The 17,844-nt window shown below is 38.4% G+C and overlaps 1 protein-coding gene across 1 annotated transcript; it reads left to right on the top strand.

The window, feature by feature from the left end:
- Positions 1-3,529: 3,529 nt before the first annotated feature.
- LOC6651172 lies at positions 3,530-5,375 on the top strand. Its single transcript, XM_023180416.2, has 2 exons — positions 3,530-3,791; positions 3,846-5,375. The coding sequence occupies exons 1-2, from the start codon at positions 3,669-3,671 to the stop codon at positions 5,226-5,228; spliced, it is 1,506 nt and encodes a 501-aa protein (XP_023036184.1). The 5' UTR covers positions 3,530-3,668; the 3' UTR covers positions 5,229-5,375.
- Positions 5,376-17,844: the final 12,469 nt, after the last annotated feature.

The following is a 17,844-nucleotide window of genomic DNA, read 5'->3' as shown; positions in this document are numbered from 1 at the left end:
ATACGCAACAAGAGCATTTTGGTAGTATAAATTACTTCCATTTTTATCTAATAAATATTTATTTAGAACTATGAATCCAGTTATTCGTTAATGTTAATCACCTGGAAATCTAAATACATACTAACACAGTTGAATGACTTGTTCTTATTTCTAGACAGAGCTTTTAGAGATATAGCAATTAGTGCTAGAAAGTGGGACTAGCTGCAGCTTCTCTCAAATGCCCAGAGAGATATTTTTTCCTCAGAAACTGAAAAAGAAGAATAACAAATTATACATACATCTATTTACTTTTTCAATATATTCCAAAAATTGGATTTTAATTAGCATAAATTATTACTAAATGTAATTTATTAAACTAATTGTTATTTTAATATAAGCAAGTATTACAAGAGATAATGATGAAATTATAATAATAATTCTACATATTTTCTTATCAAATACTAGTTAATAATCAGCTAGTTATTTGATTTTACGTCACTCACACTAGGTGAGCCGAGATCATGACAGGAGAGAGTGCTGTAAGAAAGAGAGGGGCAGCCAGAGTTAGAAAGCAGGAAAGAGAGAGCTATCTTCCGTTCACCTGCAGCTGAGGTGAGTGCATCAGTCGCAGAAAGAGAGGTGTCTCTTGTTCTTCGGGAAGGTATAAAAAAACTGCATTTGAGGTGGAAACATCTGTTGTCGCGGCTCCGTCCCCTCGTTCGGATCTCGACGTGTCTATGTAGTTGAAGGGATCAGGAGGGTAAAGTAAATATTTATTATTTTATTCACATTACTAAATTATTACTTATTAAGCCGTTTAATTTCATCTGTCTAAATTCGGCACTGTTTCTCTACGGGTCGAATAATAGTAAAGAGTATACAAATAAAGGTTTTCAAAATGGGTTTGCACTTTTCACTTATTGTATTTCTCTTACTGACAATGTTATCGTTACGGTTATTGATTGAAATTTTTACGGTAGCTTGTTTGCCACTACGAATGAGGACTTTGTGTCTCAGAGGGTGGAGTTAAGGCGACAGCTGCTGCCATTTGTTGTCGAATTGTTTGACTTGCATTTATCTCACTTTAGAGCTACCTGCCATTAGGATATTAGAGTGAGTGTTTCTTTTTTTTTTTTTTGGAAACCCTCTTGTCTTCTACACTCCACTCCAGACTATCTAAAAACTAAATACACGCACATTCTGTCAGTGGCAGAAGCAACAGCAAAAGGGTCATCCACATCACCTACACAATGGCCACATCAATTGTGCATTTCATTTAACTTGCCACGCCCGTGTGACTTTTAAGTGTTGCCTCCCCCTCTCACAAGGACATACGCACAACAAACACATACAGGCACACACACAAACACCCGCACAGCCTGCATTAGATATTTTCTGAGTGCTGGACATGACAGCTTCTGCATGAGCAACTTTTGCTGCCCCTATGCCCGAAACATGTTGCCATAAAGCCAAAGAGCTCTAAGCTCAATCCAAACTCGAACTTGGCTGTAGGTTTTTAGGTGTGTAAGGTATTATCTTGTATGCCTGTGTGTGTGTGTGTGTCGCGTTGTCCTCATTCTGTGTCCTGTGTGCGTCATCCAATGTCCAATGTCCTACGCAGCTTTGGCCAAAGTTTGTGTTTGTGTCATTGTTAAATTTTGCGCTCGAACGATCTGCAACGAATGACATCCGTATGGCAAGCAAGTTACTTTTTGATTTACAGTATGCTACTTTTTGTTCATCAAACGCCTGGATGACTAGCTCCTGCCCCCAGCCCACTGCCCATTCTGTCGTCCTCCATCCTCACTGTCCCCGTTTTGTTTGAAGGTGCAGTAAAGGTTGTCGTTTGTTGGTTCTCGGTTGTCGGTTGTCGGTTGTCGGTTGCCGGCTGCTTGTTGCCTGTCGTTAGCATTTGGTTTAAATTGCGCAAAATGCGTGTAATTGCTGGAGCTGACGATTGAATGAGCCCGTGTACAATCTATGTATCTGTATCTCCATCTCCAAATGTATTTGTATCTGTTTCTGTATTTCTAACTGGTTGGAGGTCATTTCAAGTGTCCTTAGTTGCAGCTGCTGCTGTCCTTGCTTTCAGAGCTTAGCCCTAAGATTTAAACTTTGTGATTTGATTTGGTGCTGAACTCTCTCTACAGAGGAGTGTCACTTTTTGCTACCGTCTGGAGTAATTATGAGCGCATTGTTGTGCGAAAAATTGAGTTTCTGTTTTCAAGTTTGTTTAACTGTAAACTTCTCCCACTCCCTTGTTAGTTTTGTCATGAAAATGTTTTTAGGGGGTGTGGGCACTTTTGGCAGATGTTTCCGTGTTCAGCTAAAAAAAAAAGATTTCAAAGTGAAAGTGTGCAGAATAGAGTTGAAACAATTACTGATAATTCCCCGAAGTTACAACAATTTTTCTTACTAACTAAAGGAAACACCTTTAAGTAACATAGATTTATGCATTGATGTTCATCTCCTCATGATTAACATTTTCTTCATCATCATCATCATCATCATCATTATTAACATTTTCTTCTTGTATCACGCATTGGCACTCACCTAATTTGAGAGCAACACTTAATCTACGTACAATGAGATAAATACCTTTTGTGGCAACCCCACCTGTCTTACTTTCTGTCGAACTGACTGAGACAGAGACTTTAATGCCCGTTTCCTGTAATCCCAAGTTCAGTTAGCGTTTACCATGGCACTTGGCACGCTCCCCAATTGCCACTTGAAGCAAATTGCTGTGGAGGGCAAAACTTTGGCGACTTTGGCACGCCGCACCGTCAGACTTAACGACAATGGGCTGTTATCTACGTTTATTACCTGAAACATTTTACCCTCTTCTCCCTCGCCATTTCATCATATAATCATTGCTTTCGCTTATCTCTCAAGTTGTTAATGTATTAATTTGAATTTTTTATGAGCCAAGAAGGTTAGTTCTCTGTCACCCCAGCCAGAGAGAGAGAGTGAGAGAGAGCAATAGATGAAGTGAAAGTCAGTTGAGAAAATATGTTTGACAAGCCAAATTTAGTGGAAAATTGTCGCATTTCATTGGGCAAATATGCAAGCAAAAATAATACGTGACTTCATTGCAAATAAAAAGTCAAAAGTCCTAAAGGGCGGACACGGGGACAAATTGGCCGTCTTACAACATTTGTTTGCCTCCTTTAACAACAAAAAATGTTTTTCTTGAGGAAATTTTAAAAAACAAATCACACCTACACACGACTACAAGTCGTATGTTAGCCCCTCCCACCCCCTAACACCCCATCATCCTCCTTTATACACGTAACCCGCAAGACAAATTTCCGGCATTGTTTCGCAGACGGGTCGGAAGTGCACACAAAAGTCCTTGTCCGGCTGGGACACTCGCAATGCCGGTAATGGAGTGGACTCTGTATATATATGAACTCCATGTTGTTGTTTCAATTGCAATGCTTGGCTGATTCCTTTCCTCCCCTTCCCTGTCGTGCCGTGACGTTTGTATGTGCCCAGCATACTGAAAAAGGTGAAACAAAATCACCCCACTTTTGACAATTCGAAGTCATTTTACATTTGTCAAAAACTCGGAAAAATTAAAATTTAGTCTTACATTTGCCGACAACGAGAAAAAATGAAACTTTTCTAAGCCAAAAAAGAGAAAATTCGTTATTTATTGTTTTTTTGGTTAAGTTAAATTTGATCTCAAAATGGAATTGTTAATTAAATTAGCCGAAGAAGCAAGTGCGAAACCAGAACTGTCGGCCCCTAAGAAATTGAGCACCTATACATCTGTTTATAAAGTCGATGGTTTACCCATATTGCCGCCCCTGGTGAGTGTGAAATAGTTGATCCTTGAAAAGTGTAGTTGACTTTCCTCTTTAAAGATGACACCAGATAGACGTATGGAGATGAATCATCATCGCCTCACGGCCTTGGGCATTGAGAACTATCTACTGGATAAGACACAAAGGCTGCCGCTTTCCATGCCAAAATCAATTGATTGTCTAAAAAATGGATCTAGGGATGTCAGCACAAATACTGATCTTCAGCCTCTTGTGGTTATGGGTCGTTTCCGTCAGGAGTTGCAACAGTCTGAGACTTTGATCTACGATAACAGATGCAATGCCATTATCAAGCCATTGAAAGTGAGGCGTGAAGTGAAATCTTCTGCAAGTAGGATAACGACCGCACGGCTGATTATAGAAGAGCAACCGATGGCTTTAGCTCAAATGGCTACTATACAATATTCTCCACCACAGTTTTCCATAATGAAAACGTTGTGCCTTCCGCCCCCTTCGACTTCTCAGAGAGTCGCTCCCACATCTTTAAAAAATCCAAGACTGTCATGTCAGAAAGTCAATTCAGAGTATAGATCTAAAGCTGACCAAGGGCAGAAAAGTGGCAGCATTTTGGACTTGCTTAATGTGGCCAAGAAAATGCAAAGGAATATGCTAAGCAATGAATTTCTGCAACGTTCTAATACAAGTCCAATACTAAAAAATGGATCAAATTTAAATAGAATTCAAGGTGTCAATCGCACCAAATCGACGGAACGCCTTGACAAACTTCATCCTCAACTCTGGCAGCGTGATGCAACTAAAAATTGTCTAATTCCCAAATCGCCTTCTAACGCTAGAGCCATAGAGTCATCCTTGCCTTCTTCCATTGCTTCATCTAGTACTAACGATTTGACAAAACAGGAACAGGAGCACGAACAGGACTCTATACCAGTGAAGAAAATTATGGTGAAACAATGTATGACCAAGGAACAACCACTAAGATTTAGGAAGCCGAAACCATCTGCAAGTAAGAATTTGATTTTGAATTCAAATTCAAACTCAAATTCCAACTCTCAGAGGGTAGCGGCTTCTCCAATCCAACAGAATAGCCATGGACCCATGAACAGTGTTCAGAGGCGCTTAAATTATGACCCACGAGCCTCACTCAGGCGTAATGCTCCGTCTAAGAGAATGGAAGAGTCCACTGAGAACGATGCTAAAGCTGGACCTAAGTTAGAACTTTCTCTACCACTAAATGATATACAAGCAGACGGAGTTACAGATAAGATCCTCGAAATGGAGCGCCAACAACGTCAACGTTTTCAATTGTTAGTTGCCAAGCAGGCCAATGAACAGAAGCGCCTGCAGGATGAATTTGAGATGCAACAGCAGGCACTAAGGGATCGAATTCTAAATGATTTCAACTCATTAGGCATGGCAGACGAGGATATGGTTGAGGGGGAAGGAGGTTCCGAAAATAACCACTGACAAACACTTGTCCTGTCCTTACCTGGGTGCAAAAATTAAATAAAGATATCAACTCAGCCAGCACCATAAACTTGTTGCTCTGGCCGTGTAATCTAAAATGTCTCACTGTGTCGCCAAATATAGCCAAGCAACTCTAATTATGCCCAACGTTATGTCTTCTGCCATTGCCACACAAGTTGTCATCTCTTTTGCTGCTCCACCGCCACCTGCCCTGGCGTCTCACAAACATTTGTGGCACATCTCTATCTTCTGATTCTTCTTTCTCTCTCTTTTTCACTGAACATTTTGGCTTGGGTCCGTTTCACTTGTCGCGCCCATAACTTGGCGTGTTATTAAGTGTAAAAAATTAAAATTTCATAAATTGTTATGCTTTATTTAGATCTCTGTGCGATATACCGTTAATTGCAGAAACGATGCGTGTGGCATTCCCTGGCATTGCCATTGCGACTCTTGTGTGATTTGCGTACTTCGAAAACTTGCGATATTGAGTTTTAAGTGGACATAATTAAATGCACTTAAGGCCGACACAGTGAGATAGATCGAAAAGATAGAGACGAACATATACATAGGTGGAGTCTGGGTGAAGGAGTTGATCCACCAGCTTTGTGTCATATTGGAACATTGCCAATTTTCATGCTGAAATTGGCAGATAGAATCGCTAAATTCAAAATACTCTGTTCTGCATGACTTTATTCGTCTAATTATTTGGTATTAGAGTTGGAAACCAAAAGAATTTAGTAAATAGTCTGTTAAAAAAAAAAGGTAAAAACATGGATAAGTGATAAATCTAATCTAATCTTAACAATTATAAATTCATTAAATCTAGTAATTGGATTACTTGATATTGGAAAATCCATAAAAGTTACCTTATCTTAGTTCCAATTCTTTTACCTTTTAGCTCACATTCGATCTATGAATTGTTTTGAAAAACTGAGTATTTTTCAATTTTTGTTCCCTTTTTTTTGATTTTCTTTGCTAAATAAATTCTTAAATCTTGTCTACTCATTTGGCTAATTAATGTGGCATAAACAAACAACAGGAAATATATGTACATATAGATATCCATTTTTCCATTTATAAATTATTGTTTTGAGAAGAAGAAAAAAAACTTGAATACCACACCGTCATCCGGTCGGCATCCTTTTGAGTGGTTATCCCTTGCAGCATCTACCCACTGATAGCTCATAATTCATAAATCGAACGTTCTACTGGGTTAAATCTTGAAGGAGCTACGGAAATCACGTACGAGAGCAAAAGTTGCCACGTTGCGTGTTGGATTTTAGCCTTATTGTCTTTTAAGCTAAGACATCGTTCGTCTTCACCCTCTGCCTCCTTCTGGGTTTTTTTGCCACACCGCCCTGCGAAAGACCACAACAGCTAATTAACGTTAATTTATTAAATCAGTGTGTAAGTAAAGGCATGCCAGCAACTTTTAGCAAAGATAAAAGTTGCACACACTGGCACCAAGACGACTGACTCAGTTGAGTTGAGTTGGCCGGATTGCTGCTTCAGGCTAAGGCTTAAGCACTCGAGGTTTTTCTTAGCTGGAAAAGCATGAAAACCACACGCAGCAATTATTAATTCAATTATTTTAGCGCAAACAGAAGCAGAGGCACCTAAGACATACACACTCCCACACACACACACACACATAGAGTCATTGAGACAGAGAAAGTCTGGGGCATAAATGAGTTGGTATTATTTCAAGACTTGAGTAAAGGAAAAATGGCTTTGCTCTACTCCACTCTTGGTGCTTGGGTGAAATAGAGTAGCACAAACACAATTAAGACAACACAGAAAGAGCATAAGGAATGAGACAGAATGGCGGTTAGATGAGAAAGAGAAGCGACGAAAAGAGAAGTAAATAAAGTGGCAAATTTAATTAGAAATAAGCAAAAGAAAATTTTACCAAAGAACTGAAAAAGCATGATACCTGACATGGCATGTTATCCAAGCGAAATCCACGCCGGACTCGCAAATTAATAACATCTTCCGTTTCCGGTCAAAAATGCTCTCACTCACACACTCACACACACACACACAGTGAGCACCGTCATGCAAATTATGAGATATAATAATAATAATAATAAGCGAGTGGCCAAAAATATGCAAAAAGTCTGCAACATCCGCAACGGCAAAAACATGTCCGTAACAACTTCCGCCGTCAAGTGGATGGACACTTTTGTGCGCCTTGTTGAAATTAAAACTTGCCCTGGTTTTTAGGTAAAATGCGAAAAGTTTTTTCATCTTTATAGATTTTTTTGAACAGCTAAAGTCACCTGTTTTGGTTCCCGCACTACCAATCAAGAGGTAGAGTCCCTTTCAATTGTTTCAATTCACGGCAATTGCCCGTGGACTCCTGAGGGGAGTGAAGTGGAGCTCATCAGGCATCAAGGTATAATTTGGCCGGAGACTATTTCATTTTACGGCCAAAGTGGCGCATTTGCATAAAGTTTTATTTTCTTTGACCCGCACTTGGGGATTTCTTTGTCGTCCGAATGCTGATTTCCATTTGTATTCCACAGCCATTCCTTGTCTCAGTCTCTCCATCCCTCTCGACCTTCTCTGAATTCTGTCTCACTTTTTTATTCTTTGCTACTTTGTCGTTGGCGTCTTCGTCTACAATTTGGCAGGAAGTGATTTTTTGCAGCTGCAGCTATTGAAATTCAATATCTTGTCCTTGGGGCCAGGACCAGGACTTAAAGCCTGGCAATAAGACTTTAACAAATGTTTACACCTAACCCCAAGAACACACACACCCACACACACCCACACACGCACACACATCAGTCACACATCTCCTCACTTCCAAGTGCCATTCCCTGTGCCTCTGCCTGTGTGCGCTCAATAAAAGGTAATTTAAAAATCAAACACTCACCGAAACGAAAAACAGAAAAGCAAACAAAAAATTGAGCCAGAAAATTTTCTTTCAACAAATCCTTTCAATTGCTGCAATTTGCAGGATAAATAGGATCAAAATCGAATTTAAACGGCAAACAAATTTGAACATTTTTTATTCTCTCCCCACCCGACGATGCAGAATTTGATTTTGTTGACAGAACTTTTCACTTATGTTGCGAAATAAGCAGATTATGCATAGGATAAGCCATCCACGGGTTGTCAATTGGAACACCTACACCATACGTGATACCCACCGACTAGAATCTAGTTAATCCCCACGTGAACTTCTTGCTTATTCCTTACATTTGCATACGTTTTAGATAAGAGAATTTCCATGAAGAGCTGCTTAAATTCCTTAAAAATTTTTTTAATTAAATTCTACATTTCCAGTTCAATGGCAAACTATTTGTACTCGGTATGTGTGTAAATGAGTGTGGGTATGGGTGTGTGTGTGTACCTAACCAAAAAGTGAAATCATTCGATTTTATTTATTTTTACTTGGGCAAAAACTTTTCATTCAAGAAACTTGTGGCACAAAAAGGCAACTGAAAAGTTAGAGCAAAACTTTCGACACGAGCAGCAGCAGCTCTACCCACAAACATAAACAAGATTAATTTCACATGTTTTCAAAAGGAGAAACCAGTCTATATGGTGAGAGGGGAGAAGAATTGGTGGATTTGGAGCGGAAGGGAAGGGAGGACTGCTCAAGTTATTACTTTGATTATGTTTATTCTAGTCATGAAAATTCGAATGCCCATTTTCATGTGCACTTCATTTAATAAACTCATGCGAGAAATTATTTTCTCTTTGAGCGTTTTGGCAAAAGTTTCTTATGTGATTAGCCAAGTGAAAAAACATGAGATTAGAAGTAAAAACTAAGCATATAGATTTCAAACTCATTTTGCTTAGAATATGGGTGAGTAAGTGAGGTGTTAGCCTTTTTCGTGGGGTTCAAGCAATTGAAACTATATGCCATATAATTGAATTCATTCTGGGGCCATCTTTTGGCAAAATGGTCATAATAAACTTTTTTCAAAGAATCTAATTAAAGTCCCTGCCAGAGGCATCAAAACTCACTTGCAAAGGTCAAAATAAAATGGCCAAAAGTGACCTAAGGAAGTTCATAGAGTTTTCTTCTCTCTCTGTGTGTGTTTGTGTGTGTGTGCAGTATTATTGTCCTCATCTTCATACTGAAACTCATTTTCATCTCAAAGATGAAGGCAAAGTCAGCAAGACACAAAGGAAAGAAACGCTTAGAGCTAAGGATGTTGTCGTGTGTGACAATTGAGTAGCAAAATGAAGAAGCAAAAAGTAAAAGGCAAAATTGCACAAAGATGTTGAGCATTTAAATTGAAATTAACATCCTGTTTTCGACCATACTCATATGGCATGGCCTAAAGGAGCAAACTGCTGCAATACTGTATACTAATTATCCTTTTGCCAAGAGTCAAGTCAAAGGCAAGAAAGAGAAAAAATTTTAAAGGATATTTTTTTTTTTACGATAAACTTGCCAACAAGTGGCATGTTGGGCAAAAGTGTCAAGCAAACACTCACAAACACACACTCACACACATACATAAACGCATGCAGAAACAGACATCATAGTGACACACACAGAGACAAACACACACACACACACACACATGTGTAATTAAGAGGCCATTGTTATATCGCTGACAAAAGTGAAAGATGCCATGATGGATAACGTTGTTTTATTTCAACATCCTTCGTTTGCCGCCTGCTGACACTTCAAAGTGCGAATGTATATGTACGTCTATGCCTATGTATGTAGTATATCTTTTTCTATATATGTGTGAGCGCGTCTTTTATGCCTTTTGATGTAATCAGCTCGACAGAAGCTCTCACAGCTTCAGCTTGACACATTATTCCCAATCTTGTAATTATTCTTACCTCAGCTTTCGACGACAGCAATTAAAAGCAATAGACATACACACATACAGAGATACATATATGTATATGGAAACCTCCCTTTAAAAAAGGACTCGTTTTCCATGTGTGTGTGTGTGTGTTTGTGTGTGGGAGTGCGGCGCTCTGATGTATGCATAAATATTTAATGTGTTTGCCTTGTTAGTGGCTGCCTTTTGAGAGCGATATCACTTTATTTTTGGGAAAGGATTAAATTAATGCCAAACGTGTGTTGCTTCTGCTTCTGCCATAGGACGTGTTGTTGTTTTAGGTATCACCAAACGCACAGAGGAGACAAAGAGGGGAAGAGTGAACTGTGTAGACAAACAACATGTGGAAACCGCTACTTACACTAGTTAGCTAATGAAATTAGTTTTATTAACACGTACGACAACCACGACATTGACAACAAGTGTGAAGTAAATACACACACACACACAGGGGGAACTGTCTGTGTGAGCTTTAAGTGTTAATTGAATGTAAAACTATTAAATGATTAACTTGAGCGCAAATAGTTGCCTACTTTTTGGCGCATTTTTGACATAATAGACAAAAACTATATAAATATGGGAAATTAACTAAAGAAGCAATTAATTCTTTATCAATGGGCTGTTGCCCATCTGGAACATATAAAAAAATTATTTTAAATGTAGTCTGGAATATAATACGCCCAAAAATATGATTCAACCGTACTGGAAAATAAGAGAAAAGAAATACTTTAGAAACTCTTGTCTAAAAATTCTTCGTTGATAACTTTAATCACTGAAATTTATAGAATTAATGACACCTGATATCCCATAACCAGTTTTTAGACCTAACTTCATCAAAACTTATAAATTATTAGTAGAAACATCCAAGTGGGAAATATCCATTCAATTTTATTTATATGTATGTGTGTACCCTTGTACTATATACAAAGTATCTTTGGCATTGTGGCAAACAAATAGGCAGTTAATTAGGCCGCTGACATCAGCAAGAAGCAAAAGCCACATGAAATTTGATGACAAACCCAACTCCAGTTTCTTCAATTACAACACATATAGAGAGAGAGAGAGACACTCACACGCACGCATACTGACCGAAAGACCACACACACCCATAATTAATGTTAATAAATAATAAATTTACATATATAAAATCGAGCTGGAAGCATGTAATACAAGTCAAATGGTTTGCCGCAAAGTGAAAGTTCGTAACGGCATACAAATCTCCGTAATTAAATGCCTTGACCGATGCCAGGGCCATGATAAGATGCAAAAACTTTTGCTTTTTGGCCTAGCGGAAATGTTTAATTAACTTGTTTTTGTTTCGTCTGACATTTTTTTTTCTTTCTTTTTTGGGGTTACAATTCATATGCGTAACGTGGCGAGCAATTAAAAATGGCCAAGGGAAATTGAAAGTGTTTTGCTCTCTCCCCCACTCACTCTCTCTCTCTCTGGTCTCTCGGTTAATTGGTGTTGTATGTATGCAAAACTTGTCAAAGATATTTTTATTGAAACAAAAAGATTGAGCCAAATTGCATTAACAATAGATTGAGGCAAAATGTTTCTCACAAGTTTTGCTTGGTAGAAAACTTTTTGTTACAAATTAACCGCATTTCGAATGCAACAACCGAAAGTATCTTTTATATTCTTAGATATCTGGTTACATTTATTGTATTGTTTCATGTGTGTTTGATAACTATTTGTGTTGTTTTCTCTGCACTGTGCTCTGCTGTGAATCTGTTTGAGTTTTGGCAATTTGCACTTTTGCTTAGTTCTACACTTTGTGTGCTTGTCGCTCAAACATTTTTGCCAACAAAGTTTTTCAATTAGACATACCAAGGACCAACACCAAGACCAAGACCAAGTCCAAGTCGAAGATGTCTAGATGAAGGCGGAAGCTGCTTCAAAGCAATACAAAATACAAAATATACACACCAAAAAGGGTTGGTTTCATTTCAAAAATTGTTCATCTTCTAATCAATTTGTTACTCAATTCACTTCAAGCGTAAAGATAAGACAGGCATTCGGTTGGGCTAACTTAAAGTATCAACAAATTAATTAGCATTCATTGTCCGCTCAATTGAGCTTGTAAATATTTAATTAATCGACGATTTGTGCAAGGTTCGCGTAAGAACAATTCCAATCCAAACGAAGGCAATCAATAAAAGCTTTTTTGATGGATGGCATGAATTTTCAACGAAAACTTGGCTTAGAGTAACTCAACTTCTTTAAGAACTGCCAAACTGAAATGTCTTTAATCTTAAAGCAAATATAAATCAAATCAGCCTATAAATTTTGAGCTCAGACTAGCTTAAGGAAGTAAAATTTTGAAACAAAAGTAAAATGAGTTATTAGAATTGACTTACAAGACAAGTAATCTCATTACTATTTACCTTGCCCTGCTAGTTAAAGTTTCTCTTTTAAGTCAATTGGAACATTTTCATTTGAGTTTAAAGTACTTTATGGCATAATAGAGCAATGTAATGTAAGTTGAGAACAATTAGAACTATGATCAAAGCATTACCTAGCTCTGCTCGTCGTGGTCCTGATTCTGGTCAACTTGTGTGCTTATCAAAGTTCACAGAAAGCAAAACTGAGGGCCCAGAGGGACTCCCATATGTATACATACATAAATGTGAATACACACACACACACACACACATGGAGCAAGTTTTAATTTGCTGGCACTCTCATTTGTGAAAACAAAGTCACTATGGGCACTCCACAACAAAAGATGCCAATTTAATCTAGTCCCTGTTGGCCACATGGGACACTTACCACTGGCGAGCAGCAGCAGCAACAAAAGCAGACTGTGCCACAGGAAATGACTTCAGTGCCACTGGCTTTCTTTTTCTCACACTTACACTGTAAGTTGGGGTGTGTGTGTGTAAGATGTTGGCGCCAGCAGGTAACTTCCGGCATAGTCAAATTGAAAATGGCATAGATGGCACTTGCCTTTGGGATAGAAACAGGACATGAGGAGAACAGCTGTACTACTTTTTGTGGCTAAAAGTGTAAAGTTGTCTGGACTCGTAAAGTGTGACAAATTAAATTAATGATAAAAGTAGTCAACCACTCTGAGGTAGAGTTGTTACTAATTGTTTAATACCCTCTCAGCATTTACTCTCTCTCTCTCTCTCCGTTTCTTTCTGTTTCTTGATTAGACCAAAAATGTATTTGACCCACTCAGAATTTCACTGGCCACGTGAGTTCTTGAACTGCGAACTGAACACTTGACTTATGACATTAAAACGCAGACACAAATCTTTATGATCTGTCTGCGTGTTGGTGCCAGCATTGCCACAACTGGCTAAGTAAGAAAAACTACAGTTTCCACTTAAGGCAAAGGAAAGTCAAGTGAAGCGACCGACCGAACGACCACCACATAACACATACGCACCGTGCGCACACATGCGGGCAGAAGGCACTTTGCCGCTCTGCAAATGGCAACTACGAGTGGACAGTGACAAAAAAAAAAAGAGCGGAATAAAGCAAAAAACCAAAATGGATCAGGGACAGACTAAAGCTACCAACACTGTGACAAATTTTTAAATAAGTCATGGTAATTTCTGTTTAATTATGGAGCTATATCTGATTAATAGAGAGATTGTTTGGATTTAGTTTGGGGTTTGTTTTCATTAAACAATGTGAAATGCTTGAATCCAGTTTAATTGGTAGTTTTTCTCAGTGTATTTTTCTCTCTCTTAGCTCCCTATATATATAAGCAGCCAAGAAGTCAGACTGACGCATTGTTGTGGCCATAACTCAGCGAGTTCTGAATAGCCTTGCCAGGGGAAAAACCTGTGCAGTGAGCTGAAAATCTTAAAGATAAATAAAAAAAAGAATAGAAAAGGGAAAAATCATTCAAAGTGGAAATGGAATAGCGGGAATGCCTGAACTTTGAACCCAACAACGGGTAAACCGCAAATGGCAAAAGCAGAAATGGTAACAGAACGAAGACGATTATTATGAAGCTGCTGCCCGTTGGCAGTCCAGTCCAGTCCAGTCCAGCGAAGCGCAACTGATGAAGCTCACTTAGACGACAACAACGACAATGACCACGACGAGGTGTCCCTGGTCCCCTGGACAGCGGTCAGCCATGCTTTGGCAACATTTGTCGTTGACAGAGTGCAAGGCAAAGAAAAAGACGAAGATGATGATGATAATGATGATGATTATGATGAAGAAGATGTAGTACAGAAAAAAAAAAAGAATAGAAGAACAGACCCCACCAACTTGTATGTTGGTTGTGTGTGTTGTGCTACTTGGGGTCGTCTGGACAAACATAACCGTCGACCGGACATGACCAAATGAAAATGTGTAAAGCTGCCCCGGAGCCTCGCGTCGCGTCGCCAGTACAATTATTACTTCAACTTTTCATTTTGGTTTTTCTGTGCTGTGCTCTGTCTGGAGGTGCACCAGGCAGGATATTCCAGGATGTTCCGCTTCGGTCACTGAGTTTGTAATTTCGCATCCTGCGTCTCATTTTTCATATTTTGAAGCGTGTTGAGTGCCATTTGGCAAACGGCAACTGCGACTGCCCAACAAGGTAAACAGACAATTTCTCAACCGACTAATGCTCTGAGTTATTGTTGAAAATGTTTGCAAAGAAAGAGGTACAATGGGTTACATAAGTGTCTTCCTACTATACTTGCTAAACGAACGAAGTAACTGGCTAAAATCTTTTTACTTTGAGATATTTATATTTAGATGTTAATACTTGTCTAGGAAACTAAAAGGTTATAGTAACATCTTTACGACTGAAAGGATGTAAATCTTTAATCTTTAATTAAAGTTTTGTAACACAATAATTACAATTGTCAACAATTATAAATAATTATCTACTGATTTTTTAACACAAATAATAATAATTTCAACTTAAGCCTACTTAAACTATATAACAGTCTACTAAACTCAATATCCTTTGAAGTAGAATAAACATAATTTTCAAGGAAATCGCTCGTTCTGGGTTTTTTAATTCTGATTTTTTGCGATTTTAAATAGTTTTAGTAAACAGTTTAAATGGGTTAATTTATAGGATTAAGTAGGTGATTCTATTGAGAATATGTACAGTCATTTTAGGCAAGCTTTAGCTTCTTTTCAGGTGAGTTTGATCCAAAATTTGGCTAAAATAAACAAAAATTTAAAACTAGGAAAACTGTACACGACACAATTTTAGAATTAGCCCCAAAATCCATTCAAAAACGGATTTCAAATTTGTAATTTGTATGCATTTTGCAATAAATATTTGGCAAAATATCATAAGCATCTTTATCCCCATCATCTTCAAAATATCCCAGTCCCAATCTTCAAAAATATGCCTGATTGACTTTAAGAGTCAATAAAGCCAAAAAAAGGCTTCACAAATTTAATATTAACCGAATTATATTCAATTTTTAAATACTAGCCAACAAGAAATTTAAAAAACTGAAACTGAAAACTGAACTGAAAAACGATATTGCAATTATCAAATAGCCGAAATTTAGTTTAGATTGAATAAACATTAATCATTTTATTTATTTTTTGTTCAACATGAATTGATCTAAAATTATTTTCGACTGCCATTTTTTCCTGAACAACAAAGCATACTGATAAAATCAGATTTATTCGTTAATATTCTACTCTTTTCTTAATTAATAAGTAAATCGTGTCAAAATTGCTTTTGGAAAGTATTTTTAGAATATCAATATTCATGTTTTTAAATAAAGCTAAATTCATAAATCAAGTATTCTTCAAGTGGTTTGCTAATTTATTGCAGCTTAAAAAAAAAAAGTTTACTAACTTGTATAATCAAAGTTCAATAGCATTCAATGTCAAGTTCAATGTCAAATTGCTGACCTTTTACTTTCGACAAGCACACAATTATTGCAAAAATGGGGCCATCTGTTGTGACCTGTTGAAAATTTTCCAAGTTTTTTATTTCTTCTTTATTTTTTGCTACCGCAAAGTCGTCGAATCGAATGCAACTAGAAACAAAAAGCGCAGCCAAACAAAATTATACACAAAAAAAGCAACAAAAAAAAAAACGCCTACAAAGAAGCGTGGAGAAAAAAAAAACAAAATACAACAAAAAATAAGTTGAAGAAATCAACAGACTGAGCGAAATAAAAAAAAACAACAACAAACAACAATGCGAAATTTGCAGCCGGCAAAAGGACTTGGCAAAGATGAAAATAAGGACCAAGATAAAACCGCCTAGTAAGAAAAATGCTGAAATATGTAAGCCACGAAGGTCATATTAAATTGCTATAAAATTTTATCGATTTTATTTGCAACAAAAGAAGCAAGAAAATCGCTGCGCACAAGCAAGAAAATCAACCAAGTCCTAACGAGGACACTGACACCACACAAACACAACAACAACAATAACACAAGAGACATGAGCATAAACAAAGGAGGCGACACGAGGAGCAACGAGGGGACAAAAGGAAGAGAAAGAAAAAAAAGTGGTCGGCATTCAGAAAATCCATAAAGAGGCGGCCTGGGCGGCCTGGAAAAGTTTTCTGTTCCCTCTGCTACATTCAACTTTGTCATTTTGATCATTTTTCTTGGTTTCCTTTTTATTTTTTATATTTTTTTGCGCTGGGCACGGCTTTGTTGCAATGGCTAATTAGAAAAGTTTACCCCCTACCTCTATGTACCAGAAGCTGAACGCTCATAGGTGCGCGCACCCTTCACTGTGCTGTCGTCCTCGTCCTTAGTCTCGTCCTCGTCGTCCTGTTCGTCGTCAAGAACGCCATTTTTTAGCGCACGTGGCCTGAAGGTGGAGTGCGCAGCAAAAGCGTTAACCAGAGAGCCAACAACTAACGTAATGTCACACCTACCTACCGGTGGGGCGCCGTTAGAAGAGACGCCACCATTGGCTGGCATAAATCACGCACCTACCGAAACGCTGAGAGTAAAGGAATACATACAGATCCACACCTTCCATGCCATCCAATGGCTGGTTTAGTTTGCTATGTGAGGCGCGCACCTGACACAGCTGCTCTCCGAAGCTCTCTGCAGCTTTACTTGCTGCTTCTCTGCTCAAAGCACTGAGGTGGAGCCACTTGGTAGCAAGGATCTCATTTGTATTTACCTAAGACATGCAGCAGCACCAGCAGCAGCAGCAGCACCAGGCAGAGCTGTAAAAAAAGGGAATAAAAGAAAGAAAGAAACGTGGAACGTACATAGGTACAAATGTATATATGTACATATGGAAGATATATATCTATATATGTACATACAAGAACTAACGAGCGAAACGAAAGCTGCGCTCCAAAAAGTCGAGACGATGAGAGTTCCTCACACAGAGCCACATTAAGGTGTGTGCCGAACCAAAAACTGCCAACGACGAGACATTGACGCGCATACGATGATTTTTCGACTTTTTGCCTGGTGACGTTGATGAAATCCCAATCCCAAGTCCGTATCAGGAGCAGGAAGTAGGAGAGCAACTGCGCAAACTACTGCCAGATGGGACGTCATCCAATGTCCAAATGTCATGAGGTTTCTCATAATATTTCTTCGTTTTTAATGGCCCACAATAAATCATGTTTTTTATATTCCTTCAATTTTGCCGTCGGTAAAAAAAAGGACTTGGCATACCTAAGAACTCAGAACGCCCCTATCACTTCGCAGGTCTCTCATTCCACTTGCCTCCATCTGCTGCTTCTTCTGCTCCTGCTATATACGTGAGCACAAGTGAAAGAAGGTGCTTTGCTTTGGTTGGCTGCCAACAATTTCTCTGCACACCTTAACAAACCATAGGTAGAACGTGCGAGTGAGTGAGCCAGCAAGCAACAACCTGTGTGTGAAGCTATCTG

The sequence above is a fragment of the Drosophila willistoni genome, chromosome 3R (assembly GCF_018902025.1).
Source record: "Drosophila willistoni isolate 14030-0811.24 chromosome 3R, UCI_dwil_1.1, whole genome shotgun sequence".
NCBI classification, from domain to species: domain Eukaryota; kingdom Metazoa; phylum Arthropoda; class Insecta; order Diptera; family Drosophilidae; genus Drosophila; species Drosophila willistoni.
The sequence above is the reverse complement of the archived record's forward strand: the minus strand, read 5'-3'. Positions and strand labels throughout refer to the sequence as shown.